Raw genomic sequence first — 16321 nt, forward strand, 5'->3', positions numbered from 1 at the left:
GTCAGATCAAAATCCATACATGGAATTCATGAGGCAGTGCTATGAGAGGTATAAATGTATAGTATTGGCCATTGCATCTCGATATTCATTTCATTATTGCACAAACTGAATTCACCAAAGCTTCCACAGTCACATTCTAGACACATTTTCTGTAACTGCTGTTATTCAACATTAAACATGAGCAGCAAAATATTTTCTACTGAAACTTTTATGCCTCTTTTATTTACAAATTTAGAAGAACCCAAATTTTGGAACATAACAAAATATAAAATTATAAATCAAATCGGGTCCAAAAGTACCGACTATAGATAAAAGGAACTGGCAATCCAGAATGAGAGACACAGGTTATGTAACATAAGAAGAATGAAAATTCTAATCCTGTCTCTTATTCACCAATGGTAGACACAGTTAGTGTAACTATATGAATAGCAGTACCAACTTTAAATATGAACCAATGAGCTTCTTAGCTATGGAAAAGGGGCATAACTTTTAGACAGACAGGAAGGCAGTAAGGTGAGTAGACTTTGGACAATAACAAGAATAACAACAGTGAACAAAGAAACATAGAACTAAGCTGTTTAAGGAGTCTGTCTATCTTTACCCATACTAAATATCAGAGGATATACAATACTTGCAATTCATACTACAAAGCAGTTCAAGGTTGAAAATAGTGTAATAACATAACTTGCCTTGACTTCTACTTCACTTTAGATATTTCTTTTTATGAGTACTTTCTTTAGCTTTTACATTAACACAGATATTAAATCTATGTCTGTCAGAAAAATGCAAAAAATAATTTAAATTAATGATCCACTGCTATGAAAGGTATGAGATCTCAACCAAAGTCTACTGCATCAGAACCAGCATAAACAAGTAAAAAAAGAAAGATAAAAAAACCTTCTACAAAAGACACAGACACACAAAATACATATACAGTAACAGATCTCTGATATATATATATATATATATATATATATATATATATATATATATATATATATATATATATATATATATATATATATATATATATATATATATATATATATATATATATATATATATATATATATATTTTAATCCTTGAAGGTCTCAAATTTCTTTTGAAGCATATTTTACTGCCCAGCATAGTAGCAATAAATGCTAAAATACAATTGGGGCGACATGACAGTCTATGAATAAATAAGCTTTCTTTGACTTGGTATGCAAAATTCAAGTTTGGACTGATATAAAGAAGGCAAATTATAGCTATTGAAGAGCATATTTTATGAACATACATATATATACATACAACACAGCCCAATAGACAATGTACAATGGTATACATACAAGTGTGCTCATTAAAGATTTATATACTAAATAAGAATTTTTAAACAATGTTAGGATGATGTACCTTCATCTCTGAAAGACTTTTAGACATTTTTTTCTAATGAATCACATTTCTTAAAATATAGTAAGAGAAAAATGAAAGGATAAAAACAGTAACAGTACAGTTACATGGACAATGATTATTATTTCCACTGAGATAAAATACTTGTTACATTACAAACTATTTATCTGTATAATGCACAGCCTTTAGAACCACTGCTAATTGTGTTCATAAGTTTAACTACCAGTTAATCAGTGGAAGTATAATCCAACTTAGTCCAAATCCTACTGCATATCGTACAAAACTGTGGTAGTAAAATTTTGGTCTACAGTCTAAGAATGCTTTTAAATAATATATACTATGTAGTATGCAGCTTCTGTTTTTTTTCTTGCAATTTAATGTGTTCCTTAAAAAAAAAAAAAAAAAACTTCTAGCTTAACTTTTTCTTCTCTATTTTTATATATATATATAAATAATAATAATAATAATAATAAATAAAGGGAAATAATTCCTTTCTCAAAGTTATTTACTGCACAGGAGAAGGAAGAAGGAAGAAAGAAAGAAGAAAGAAGGGGAGGGAAGGAAAGGGAGGGGAGGGGAGGGGAGGAGAGGGAGAGGGGGAGGGAGGGAAGGAAGGAGGGAGGAGGGGAGAGAGGGAGGGAGGGAGGGAGGGAGGGAGAGAGAGAGAGAGAAGAGAGAGGGAGAGAGAGAGAGAGAGAGAGAGAGAGAGAGAGAGAGAGGAAGAGGAGAGAGAGAGGAGAGAGAGAGAGGAGAGAGAGAGAGGAGAGGAGGAGAGAGAGAGAGAGAGGAGAGAGGAGAGAGGAGGGAGAGAGAGAGAAAGAGAGGAGAGAGGAGAGAGAGGAGAGAGAGAGGAGAGAGAGAGAAGAGAGAGAGGGAGAGAGAGAGAGAGAGGAGGAAGAGGGAGAGAGAGAGGGGAGAGAGAGAGAGAGAGAGAGGAGAGAGAGAGAGAGAGAGAGAGAGAGAGAGAGAGAGAAAACAAGAGAGAGGAGAGAGAGAGAGAGAGAGAGAGAAGCATAATTCCCTTCCACCAAGCAATCCAAATGAAATAACCCTCCCACTTCCTTTAATAGGTTGCTGTGTTGCCACTCAAATTTACATATTGGGTACTCCATTCACAAACAATAATGGGCATGCTTATAATGATATAAACCTCAAAACCATCCAAACTAAAATAGGCTTAAATAATATCAAAATGATTACAATCATTTACAACGGGTCTACTGACTATGAAAATCAACAGAAAGAATTATCACAATACTTATGACACTACTATCACCTACATAAGATAAATAGTAAATCTCGTAAGATAATGAAAACATAAAGAGAGAAGGGAAGCAAAGAACTGTGACAACATACGGCATAATAATATCCACATTTGCTGATTAAGCCAAAAAGTCACAAGTTATCTCTTACAGCAACTAGCATAGCATAGCAACAAAAAAATCAATTTTGTCTGACCAAAACACAAGTGGCAAAGCCTTTTAAAATAAAGAGTTATAAGATCACTTCACTGTTCACTGCTACATAAATTATGTACAGTATATAACCAGCCTATAAGACTTGCAATACAGTATTTGACAATTTGATTTCCCTTGTCTATTACCAACTGTAAAACCTTCACTATAGACTATCATTTGACACTTTCCATACCTTTGGCACCATTCACTGTTTCTGGGAGAGTATTTGTCTTTTGCTGTCAAGGCTTTTTAAAACAGTTTCATAAAAGGTACTACAAGTATATTCCCACTGATTAAAATAGGAATCTGAAACTACTAAGTGAAATGGAAAGCTTGAAAAAATACACCAAATTACGTAAGGGAACAAAGAAGTCTAAAAATGAATTAATATCATAAACAAGAAAACAGTGAATGGGCATATTTCAACATCATGACTTTTCCACCCAACTGTAATAAAATTCTGAACACAAATGCTGCATCTAAACATTGTGTGGCTATATAGTTCACTTGAGTCTTATGACTAGATATTGATTAATATTACAACCCTTCATAACACTGCTGAGAAAAAGTTTAAATATTTCAAGGTCTTACATATGATAATGGTATGATATATTGTATTACACTACAATATATGCTATGATGAAACTTACTATATTTGCATGTAAAGTGTAGACACCATTACACAATGTGCCACAGAAAACTATTCTGAGTTTAAACAATATAACAATCAAGAAATACTCCTATACACAGAGAAAGTTATATAATAATAAATCTTAACTTGGTATCCATGTTATGATTCCCTTCCTTACGTGCTGCATCTGTTAAGTTTGCACGAAATGCTTCAATCAACCTGAAGTAATGCCCATATCACAAGTCTCATTTCCCCCCTCATCACCTTCCCAAAACAGCTTAGCTCTAACTGCCTTTCGTGTAAGACCAAAAAACTTCTGGGGCTTCAATTTCCGGTTTGTTGCCTTGAATTTCCATCCCATGTGACTGTGACAGCTTGAGCAATTGGCAATGGTCCACGCATACCTAGAATTATAATGAAAATATATAAAATGGTCAATTGTCAAACACAAATACAGTCTTATGAGTGATATTAAAGTAAAAAAATTGATCATTAACAAACTTTAAATTATGCAGACTCCCCTAAAAGACATGTAACTGACAATAGGAAAGCTTGGGAAAGATTTATAATGCTCTGTCCATAGAGCTTGTTTCACTATTTGGGACTTGTGGTATATTACTATACACCTGTGGCATATGTGTTCAGATTGATTCATGGAATAATTAGCAATGTAAAGCATAATAGTCTAATTTTCTATTATCTGCTATGAGTCTTTGGCTATTTTAGTCTAATCAGGAAGAAACATGAATCCCTAAAAACTATGGATCAAATTGCAAAGAAACTGATCTTACTATTTACAATGACTCGTGACTCGTTTTAAAACTGTTGCTTATTACCTAGTGCCAAAAAATTTATCCTTAGTCTTGCATGAGTACTTATCTATCCAAATATTGTTAGAGTATATATATCACAATTTACCAAAAAAATAATAAACGTATTCAATGTAGACATCAAGATTTACTTATATTGATGTTAAAACTACATGATGATGTTCCTATACATTTTCATCCAAAAGACAATAGTGGGTTTGAGCAAAGAACAGTTCAGCTCTGATATTACAATTCATGATCTGAGTCTGGTTCCACATTTGGATAATGCTAGGAAAACCTTGGCTTTAGCATGCACATCCTTAAAGAATTCTTTACACATTCCTAAAAACAAATACAAGGTGTGCCTGCACAATGAGGGGTTAAGTAACAGAATTATGCCACTACTTTTATGGTAATTAATGGTTCACCACTACTTCTCATCAAGACAAATTTATGAGTGGACACTTGAATATTCTGAAAGTACTGGTAGCTCTGATTAAACTGATTCTGGTACAAAATCATTTAACTTTACGTAAAGAGAGAAGTGCCTAAGGTTGGAGGAACCTTATTAAATGATTATTATATAACCTTTGTTGGTCTAGCAAACGGATCAAGCACCGTCCTATTATCAGAGTTGCTGGAAAATCAGTTTTATTCCTGAAAACTTAATATCAATTTAAGTTCTTAATAAAAGGAAAGACTGTCTTTTTTTTCTGTAGCATCAGCTATTTTCCATGTTAGTTACCTGACAACCTATCCTTGTACTTTATTACAAACTCTAAGGATGCTACAAAGTGCTATAAAGGAAATTTCTGAAAGGTAAGTTGTTCAGAAACTGATCACTCACATATACTGCTCCCACTTAGCAAATGATTGAGATGGTATGAATGGAATAACATGGAATAACACATGGAATAACAACGACAGCAAACACTTACCCTGGAAACCATGAGTGCTGTATGGATGGTCGCCCATTGTAAGTGAGATTAGTGGCCTTGGTAAGAGTTAACATTTCGTGAACATAACCTCCAGGATTAACAAAAGTTCCCTGAGGTCCCTCCACAGACATAGAGAATATATCTGCTGTGTCACCAATCACTTCATTGCAGCGAACACAAATCAACATTTTACACTGAAAGATTAAACCAAGGAAATGTTAGCTGGAACTACATTCTTTAAACAAATTTTGCTTCAATAGCTTGAATCTTTTTCATGAATCTTACTTCATAAATAGGATCTCACCAAATATTCATACGTCATTCATACTAAAACACTGATTTTATATAAACATGAAAAAAATATGATAGGTATGATTTATCAATTCAGTTTTGAGATACAATATATATGGAAAAGAATTAGCAACTTGCAAGTGAGAAAGAAACATTCAAACAAAATTACGTGTGGAACAAATTAGTTCCCATGATACAATTCAGTATTATATGGAAATATCTTGCCACTCTCCTGAAAAAGGACCTTTCCCACACCTGGTACAGCCAAGAAATACAATTGGCTGAAGGCCACTGACAGGAATGACTTGCCATGAATGCTCTTGGAGGACTAGTAAATGAATGGGGAGTATACCATCTGGAAACCATGACTAAAAGAGTGCCAGCTCCAGAGAGAACACCATTTCCATACTCAGGATCCTATTCCTGAATATAACTAAGAAGAAGAAGAAGAAAAAGAAAGAAAGAAAGAAAGAAAGAAAAAAATTGCTACCTATTGCTCTTGTTGATATGGAGTCTGTGCAATGAAAACTGTCTATTACTGTCTTGATATGATATATCAAATAAACAAATACAGACATTGTAAAATAAAAAATGCATATGCAGAAAAAAAAGATAATAATATCGTAAAGGGGAAGAACGAATGTTTGCAAATGTTCATGTGGAGTGGACCCACAAGCCAGATATCTAAGAGAGTTGTCACTCGGGCAAGCCTAATGCCCAGATTTTGTGCTATGTGTAGGGAGCAAAGTAGTCACTGAGTAGAAATAGTCCCTCAAATATAAGCTTAAAGCCTTTCTTAACCCATTGCCGACGGGTGGCTTGTACGCACATGCCATGGCATGGCGGGACCATCTGCCGGGGGCATGTACGCACATGCCATAGAGTATGTATGGACATGCCATGACTTTTTTTTTGTTACAATCACGGCAAAAGATTATTTTTTTGCTAGTGAAAGTGTGATTAAGTCGTTTTTAACACTTTCTCATTTTTACCATGCAACAACAACAACAACAACAACAACAAAAACAATAAAAAAAAAAAAAAAAAAAAAAAAAAAAAAAAAAAAAAAAAAAAAAAAAAAAAGCAACAAACCGACGATTTCAACTCCATGATGCCGCACACTGCTTATTTTATTCAGAATATAGACCGAATAATGATCAACTATGGAGTCTATATAACAACAAAAATACCCTTCAGTCTCGATTTATCAGGAAGTTTGGCAAGCAGAGACTGTAAAAAATAATTAATACTGAAAATACAACATATCTTCGTAGTATTACGAAGAAACGGCATAGGATGCTGGTATTTGGCATGAGTGGTCGCGCATGCTAGGGCGACGATATAAGCCCCCGGCAGCGAGGCCTCGGCCTCTATGAATGCTACCCCTCAGTTATGGGTTAATCTCATTACCTAAAAAATTATTTATGCCACAGCCAAGAGCATAGAGAGTAAGTTTTTTTTTTTTTTTTTTTTGTTTCTTGTGCTTCTGATTCATACACTTAATCCCCTGGATCCAGGTGATCTGATCAATATGTCAAGCAGCTGACTCTGCCTATGCTCTGACACATGATTCAGTTATGAGTGGGTTCATTATATCTAATACCAAGAAGCAAATTGGATAAAATGACAGTACCTTACTGATAACAGACAGTATGTATCTTAAACGTTGTGTTGGTGTGTTAAGACCAAGAAGGGTGAGTCTGTGGGAATCATCAAGTGGGAGGTTGATGGCTGCCCAGTGAGACAATTCCTGAGGGTCTCGGGGTAACTGCAAGGAATAAGAATAACATGTAGTGTAAGGATCAAAATTTAAGAATACTCAAAACTGCATCCCCATGCAGGTGTATAAAGTAATAGCTTTGACATTCTAAGCTTCTTACTATAAGTTGAGATGTTGGCCTCAGAATTGATAAATAATTGGAAAAGAGCTACAAGGTTATGGGAGACCTCAGACTTCATAAACAACAAACAGGATATTCACTGCAACTCCTTGAAGCTGGTGAGCCAGATCAAGGAAGGTGGTCATTTACAGTTGAGTCAGCATCTGATGTGCCCAATAACACAATGCCAATGGTGATTTTATAGTTAAGAGAACAGAAAAGTACACTGTACATAGAAATTCTTAAAGTTATACCATTATCTCCTTTCTGTATCTGTAAAATGCAACAAATACAATAAAAATGTTACAACTAATCATACATACTGAATATTTTGATACCCAAACTTCCCTACACATATGAAAAGCTTTCTTATGCCAACTCATACCTATTTTTGAAATTATTTTAAGAAATCTGTAAGCTTTAGCTACAATGGTTATATAAAAAACAGCAACACACACTTAAAAAAAGTTAAAATTCACAGGGCTAACAGGTATTTTATATTACATACAATATAGTATTGGGAAAGTTCCTGGCAATTATCATTCATTTCTACTTCAGTACTATGAATAATGGAGCTTTTTTAAAACTATAAAATCAGTGGGCAAATAACTTCAAATAACTTATTTTCATTTATTCTACAACTTGGCTCTGGGGAAAGTTTTAACAATTAAACTCTGAAGACAAACACTTATTAACAAACTTGACAAAAAAATATAACTCAGCTATTTCTTGTTTCACTGAGAATAAACTGACAGACTTACTTTCAGCAAGTTAGGTTGTATCATGGTGGTCTTCTTTATTTCATTGACAAGTCTTTGGGCAAGCAAGAGATCATCATACTGGTTATAAACCCAGGATGGCCAAGGTGTCAGCCATGCATTTCTTCCCCTTACAAGCCAGCTGTTTGCTGTCCTCACAGTTACTAGAAAAAGAAAGAAAAAGAAAAAATGAAGTTGATTCATCAATCTTCTCTTCTAATTGTTAACAACAAATTTCTAATCAAACAATTCTCTGCTCTAATAATGTGGTACCCTCTACTATAGGTGGATTTATGAATAACATCTTTCACTGTAAACCTTACCTAAGTCACGAGAATGTGCAACATAGGGCTTGTCTTCTTGTGGGCGAGGTAGAGTAAGTTTGTCTAGTGATCGAAGACGCACCATCTCAAAAGGGCATTCCATTCGGATCTCTGGTAAGATCTTTACTCTTGCAACAATTAATCTTGCAATAAGGGAAGCAAAAGAATACTGATTCAAAATATAGTACTTACAGCCTCAGTTAATACATGTAAGTTACACAAAAATTACCATTTTCATATTCATTTTTTCTCTTACTTTCTAATCCTATGCCTTTTGTATTTCTTAATAAGTGAAGGAAAGAGAGAAGAAAGAGATTTCAACTTGTACTTACCCACTTGTCTCTTGTCTTGTTGACATAACCTTGAACCTTTGCCTCCCTTTTGCCTTGATAGTCAGGGCTCCAGTAAGCTCCTCTTCTTGGTACTCATATATCTCAGCTGTGGTGCCATAGCGTGCCATCTCAGAGTTTCCATCTTGATTGAGTCTAAATAGGAACAGAAAATGGTTAATGTACACATACATACATATATTAACATGAACACACACACACACACACACATAATCACATATATACATACATACACACAGGCATGAGTGCATACATGCAGACACATGCACACACGCGCGTGCACACACACACACACACACACACGCACACACACACACACAAATGCATCTGTTTGTCAAAATTATGGTACACAGCACTGTGTAAAATATAAAAGAATTGAATATGAATCCTAAATCTTAAACTTAACCCACTGCTGATAGGTGGAATGTATATACAAACCCTGACATGTGTGCTAAACAGCTGGTTGCTTGTTTGGCCACTACTACAGTGATTTAAAACCTACAGCACCTTAAAAGTAGGTTAAAGTCACTTTCTAACTTCATTCCCTAGCCAACCTGGGTGAGAAAATTATAATTTTCCCTGAAGTGGCTATGTGCAGTGCTTGGTGAGTGGTCCAGTTTGGCACACAAAGCTCCTGTAGGAATTGGGTTAAGCATAAGAATACAGGAAATCTAAAAAGGAAAATGGAAAAAAAAGAAAAAAAGAAAGTAAGAAAGAAAAAAAAAGAACATGAATACACTTTACTTGGTGTGAACAATGCCAAAAGTGCGGTCCTTGGCAATGACGTTTCGCAACATGGACACATGTAGGGGATGGAAGATGGTCATGGGAAGAGTCTGTGTGGGTATGAGCACAAGGTTCATGAGGGAGTTGTGCAGTAGCAGAGGTATTGTCACGTAGTCATTTTCATCTTGGACTGTGCGGCCCCTGAGTTCCTGGGTTTCACCAAGGTACTGAAAAATGCAAGTGAGACTGTATCTACTACATTTCATAAAACCTCTGGCTGGTGTGTGATTTATTTACTCATTAACAATAAACATGAAATCTGCATAAGCTATGTGACTACTCAACATTATATATCATTTGTGAAGAATAGCATACAAATAAAATACTAGCAATTAAGAATTTCACTTCGCTATGACAAACTGCTCTAAACAGTATCCAGTAATAGAATGTTCAGACTTCCAAAGAAGAAAATAATGAAAGTGATTATGACAAACTGCCAATACTAACAACATGTCTGGAAGGGAGTGTTGCATCGAACTGTTCTCCATTGTCCTCTCCACCACTGCCATTGCCCCCATCGGATTCCTCACAACTCTCATACTGTGCCCAACTGTCTTCATCTGAAACTAACACTCCGTGCTTTACTAAATATTTTTTGAGCCTTGTACTTAAAAAAAAAAAAAAAATCATCTATTAAACACACACACATAATTCTCTGCCTAAAATAACTGCAAATATGCTGAGTATCTTAGTATACGGTTATCTATAAATCTGAATCATAAACCTATTTATGATGTGTGATTTACATAGTTCAAAATTGCCAGAACAGAATGACTAGAAAATCAGATGAATCAATGGTCATATTAATGAAGAGACTACAAAAGTTCCTTACACAGTACTGGCCCATGCAGTCTTCATATTTTCTTTGCTCAGTCTACTTACTTGATTCCAAATCAACCTTTATAGACACTAATGTAGAGACTACCACAATAAAATGTGATGGGAAAAACTCACAGCATATCTATATCTATATCTATATCTATATCTATATCTATATATATATCTATATATATATATATATATATATATATATATATATATATATATATATATATATATATATATATATATATATATATATATATATATATATATATATATATAATTGCACCCTTACATACCAGGATCTATAGGCATAGGGATTAATGTAAATATAATCACACCAAAAGAGGAAATACTACAAAAGTAAAGAACAGAAAAAAACATATTTTCTTCAATAGGGTATGGAGTATTTCAGTGACACTCTTGGACTGGCACAGCTCCTACCAAAACACTTAAATCAAAATTATACAAAATTTGTCTCCAATCCGTGGCTTTCATGGCATATTTATACATTTATGGGAAGGTTTACCTCAGGGTTGGTATGAAAAATATGTCAGAGGCATAGCTATGATTTTTTCATACACTATAGAAGATACATAGGAAAGAAAACCGACAGCACAAGGAATAGGCTGATTTTGTTAAACACTACTGTTTTCAAACCAGACCAAATAAAAGGTTTCAAATGAGTGTAGTCCTAACGTGTGTACATGATACCATAGTGCAAACGTCACTTTTTCTCTGTGTGAAAAGTAACAGATTTTCAATACTAGCCTCAGGGATGGCAAGCAGTGCTAGCCTCTGCAGCATGTCAACACACCTACAACATGTATATTCTAGAAAGATAAAATTGGCAACTTATTGTCAAAAAAGAAAGAAAGAAAGAAAAAACAAAAATAAATAAATAAATAAAAAAGAAAGAAAGAAAGAAAAGAAAAATAAATAAATAAATAAAGAAGAAAACAGTTTAATGTTGATCTTAATGGAGGACTGCTTGCCTGCCTTGAGAGCTATACGGGTGGAAGCCACAGTGATCACTTGATAGTGTGAATGAATTAGGTTATAGAAATAAAAATAACATATTTAATGTACATTTAGTAACTACGAAGGACACACTGTCAATCAACTGCCCTGGCCTCCATGCTTCTTAGAGCACTCCAATAATAGCCAACAAACCTAAACCATATGTTTCCAGGTAAGACAGCTTGTACACTTCCTAGGGAATTTGCATCATAACAGGAACCAGTCTAAACACTACTTTGCAAGTTAGGGAGAATTACTAGTCTTTGTCTGAACATCATGGATGCATCAGCAGTTACTGGCTGGTCTTTTGTTAGTTCTCAGGGAAGCTCAATAAAATGTTTCTATCTACTAAAGAAAGCAGTGTCTAGGAATCACAGACATGTGGACAAAATCCCGGCATTAAGCTTCCTTGAGTGATGATACTCTCAGGTGTGTGATCACATATGCATTACTATTTCTACTGTTTTGCCATTTTCCTAAGTATAAATCTCATTTGCTATGCTATACCTAGACCATTTTCATTGAGCAGACTCAATATTATCTCTCCAAGTAATTTACCCTGTGCAAAAATAATGACAAAAAGTAACATTGTGTTATTTTTTATATTTTCATGCTAGGCGATTTTCCATGACACACACTACACCTCTGGTAACGGCGAGTAAGAATAGGTTCCTGAGGCATGGATATAACGTCTTCCTTGGTAACGGCGAGTAAGAATAGGTTCCTGAGGCATGGATATAACGTCTTCCCTGGTAACGGCGAGTAAGAATAGGTTCCTGAGGCATGGATATAACGTCTTCCCTGGTGACGGCGCTCTCTCATGCATGGGAGAAGGATGGTAAACTTCACCCTCATGGACCATTGGAAATCCTGTAGTTATCAGCTCATGATAGGATTCGAACAATGTGAAGTTTTGGTATCCACCACCATACGTCACATTCAGTTCAGTTTGTGATAAAGATCAAAATGGCAGGTATATTAAAAAATGGCAGTAGATTTGTGTTCAACATGTGACATTCATTGATATGTATTGAAATTTTATTGTGTTAGGTTTTATCATAACAATTGAAAAAATAATGGGGGGGGAGGATGTTACATATGTATGGATTATAGTAAATATAAAAACAATATTAGTTAAAGGGTATTTAGAGAACTTACTGGGGGTATACAGTGTTATCAGTGACCTTCCCAGGAAGCTCACAGCATTCAAGTCTACAAGCTTATGATACTAATGAATGTACGTAGTGTGGCCACCTTAGCTAGTATTGCCTCCTGCCATTCCCTGAGGATAGGCCTTCTTGGGTCTAGTATTACTGCTATTACTGACTAGCGCCAATTAAAACCACTATAAATGCACACTACACATCATCAAGAACCCTCAGGGTATTTGTTACCGAGAGTGACTCGCCCTCCAGAGACAAGTCCCAAAGCCAGGGTATCGTGTGAACCCAAATCCAAGCCTAACCTTTCCTTTCCTTCCCGAGACAGGAGGGTCAAGTCCCTCTTTACCCCTTCCCTTCAGCACTTTGCGCCAACTTACAAAAAGAGCGACGCTGAGAACTCTGGCTGTGTGAGGGCGTTGTGGACTCAGCCCGAGCGGTGAAATGCAGCGGATGTTTTCGTCATTTCGCGGTAAGTGTGAGGCGGCCGGACCAGCTTGTACCTGTGTTGTTTTTTACGCTAATTTTTATGCCCTATAAGGTGGCAGTGTCCATTTCCCTCCATCTCTGTGCGTTGCTCTCAGTAACCTTACCACATCCTCATAAGCCAAAGTAGACTGATATAAGAAAAATCGCATGATCCAGGCCCGGGTTGGGTTTACAGGCACACATTCTGAAGACGCTGAAGATCCTGGAGATTTTTTGTCCAACAGGGAACCAGTGGTAAGATTTTACAGCCTGACTCTTGTTTACAAACAACAGTAACAGGTGTGTAATATGACACCCAGGGCAACGGTGTCAGGTGGAGTTAGAGACAAACAAAAGCTGCAAAACAAAGAAACCCGTTTGCTTACTTTCCTCAATTTCCACCTCCTCCATCAGGACCAACTCCTGCGGCAGCTCCTCTTCGTCCATCACGAGCAAGGGCGGCGCCCCTTGGCCCTGAGGAGGGGGTCCCTGGCCACCTCGGGCCACGTCCTCCTCGATGGCCTCGACATCCTGCTCGCGGCCGCCTCCTCCTGCGCCTCCGTCAGCTCCCCCTCGACCAATGTCACCCTCCACCTCCTCCTCCATATTCTCCGCACGATCTTCCTGCCCATGCCCGTCATCCCTGTCAGCCATGGGTCTACTTCACTGGCCGGAACTCGCCCAAAACCGAAATGTCGAAGTTTCTTTCCCTGGCTGTGGCGGAGGTTTATTGCGGGTCGCTTGCGGTCGGACGCGGCGACGCCCGTTTTCTGTGGCCCGGAGGGGGGACTTCGAGGGAAAGGCGGAGGAGGGGACAGGGGCTTTTCGACGCACGCGTTTCTCTCTAATAAGCAGTTTTATTGCTGTTTCTTTCATGTCTAGTGGTGCTTGATGACAGTTTAACTAGTGGATAAGATGAACTGTTAAGCTACATCTTGCAAACGACAGACTAAAATGGATTGTTCCTAGAAGCATATGCAGTTACTGATAATATGAAACACATAGCTAAGTGTACTGAATTTACTCAGTGACTTATGATAGCTTTTCAAACAAACGACTAAGGGGACCGTCCGGACTTAGAGATCAAGGATCTGGTTTCTAGATGACCGAGACTCGGGCTTTTAATAGAAAATCCCAAATTTCATCTCTAAATATCATTCCAGCAGAAATTATTTTTAAAGATATGCATATTTCAAACATCTTTACTTATTTTGCATATCGCATCTCCCATTATTCCCAGTGATTTAAGATATTTGACATTCAAAATATATTCTGTGACAGAAGCTCTCTTCGTCGACGCGCCGGTACACTGCTTTTTTACTTTTCAGTCTTGACCTTCGATTTTTTTTTAATTAAAATATGTGATTCTCTAGTACTTGTTATCTATGACTTTTTTGTATGGAGCAAAAGCCAAAGTCAAAAAAATCGACAGTGCTATTCGATGCAGCTGGCTGAGATGAAATGCTGCTAAAATAACAGGCTTGCATTGTCTATTTTTCGTTATTTAATACTTGTGAAATCTCTCCTGTATCAAATATTTGATCTTATAGTCGTATAATGGCAGGATTACATAGGCAGTTTTTTCTTTCTTTTAACGGTAGGTTCATGTCTGAGCCGCCGTGGTCACAGCATGATACTTAATTGTAGTTTTCCTGTTGTGATGCTCTTGGAGTGAGTACGTGGTAGAGTCCCCAGTTCCTTTCCACGGAGAGTGCCGGTGGTACCTTTTAGGTAATCATTCTCTCTATTTATCCGGGCTTGGGACCAGCACTTGACTTGGGCTGGCTTGGCCACCCAGTGGCTAGGTAGACAATCAAGGTGAAGTTCCTTGCCCAAGGGAACAACGCGGCGATCGGTGACTCGAACCCTCGAATTCAGATTGCCGTCGTGACAGTCTTGAGTCTGACGCTCTAACCATTCGGCCACCGCGGCCTTGACGATCATGGGCTTCCATGATTTTTTCTTAGCAATTTAGAGCGGTGGTTTGCCATTGCCTTCCGCCCGGTGCTTTTACCGAGTCACCATCTCTATTTACCCGGCACTGACTTGAGCTGGCTTGGCCATCCAGTGGCTAGGCAGGCAATCGAGGTGAAGTTCCTTGCCCAAGGGAAACAACGCGGCGGTCGGTGACTCGAACCCTCGAACTCAGATTGCCGTGTGACAGTCTTGAGTCCGACGCTCTAACCATTCGGCCACCGCGGCCGAAGGCTTTTATTAGTTGGATGATGTGTTTTGGAAACTTCATATGTACATGTTATTCCAGAGGATATCGTGATCAACAGTATCAAAAGCTTTCACATAATCGATGAAACACAGGTATAGGTCTTTTTGATGCTCTCTGCCTTTCTTCATGATCAATTTTAAATTTAGAATCTGGTTCCTGGTACCCTTTCCAGGGCGAAAACCTGCTTGTTCGTCTGCAATTTCCTCTCTTAACTTCAACTTCATTCTTTCAGCAACAATTTTCAACAAAATCTTGCTGCTGTGACCCATTAATGCAATTGTCCTATTATTGTTGCATTGGAGCGCGTCACCCCCCTTAGGCATGGGAGCAAAGACTGACTTTACCCAGTCCTCTGGCCACCCTCTTTCATTCCATATTTTTGTACAGAGTTTGTAGAAGAAGTATTCAACACTCTCGCCAGCATTCCCAATTAGCTCCGCCGTTATTTCATCTATTCCGGGGCTCTTGTTATTCTTCAAAATCCGTGCTTTATTCAATATTTTATTCTAAAAAGAAATAAAAAAGGCGATTTTGGGGTGGGGTCAATCCCCCTAAACATTTCTTTTTTTCGTCATGAGTAATTTATTGTGATTAGTTCAAGGCCAAAAATGGTGTAAAAAATCCAAGATCAGGAAAATCGAATTAGGTACTTTACTGTCGTTTCGGTTCGTTTTGGCGCCAGTCCTAAAAACAAAAAAACAGATCGATTGTAGTCGAGCGTTCAGATCCTACACAACATCGTTCAGCTCATCCAGTTTTACACAAGAGATAAAACAACGAGTCGCACCAGCTGTTGGGTAAAGAGGTACCTTATCGTGGGAACTTTACTTTTGCATTTAAACCATTTAGATAGTCTTTGAACGTTCATCATAAGGCAACCAACATTTTCAGTCAAATCGCCGACATTTTAAGTTATAGTGGATGCAGCTGATGATATATGATCTAACAAAATGTGTCTTATATACAATCCGAATTTATGCGAAATGTACAGAGGGACATATATGTACATACATA

The 16321-nt window shown here is 37.1% G+C and overlaps 1 protein-coding gene across 2 annotated transcripts; it reads right to left on the bottom strand.

The window, feature by feature from the left end:
- Positions 1–2345: 2345 nt before the first annotated feature.
- On the bottom strand, positions 2346–13843 carry LOC119582594 (protein cereblon-like). 2 transcript variants are annotated; one of them, XM_037930964.1, is made up of 9 exons: positions 13470–13843; positions 10061–10173; positions 9572–9780; positions 8810–8962; positions 8478–8620; positions 8158–8318; positions 7150–7284; positions 5226–5419; positions 2346–3882 (listed from the first exon to the last, which is right to left on the bottom strand). In XM_037930964.1, the coding sequence occupies exons 1-9, from the start codon at positions 13735–13737 to the stop codon at positions 3693–3695; spliced, it is 1566 nt and encodes a 521-aa protein (XP_037786892.1). In that variant the 5' UTR covers positions 13738–13843; the 3' UTR covers positions 2346–3692. The 2 variants fall into 2 exon arrangements, with proteins under 2 accessions (XP_037786892.1, XP_037786891.1); XM_037930963.1 differs by having other exon boundaries at positions 10061–10179; positions 13470–13842.
- Between the last annotated feature and the right edge of the window lie 2478 nt (positions 13844–16321).

This window comes from Penaeus monodon, chromosome 16 (genome assembly GCF_015228065.2).
Source record: "Penaeus monodon isolate SGIC_2016 chromosome 16, NSTDA_Pmon_1, whole genome shotgun sequence".
Lineage (NCBI taxonomy): Eukaryota > Metazoa > Arthropoda > Malacostraca > Decapoda > Penaeidae > Penaeus > Penaeus monodon.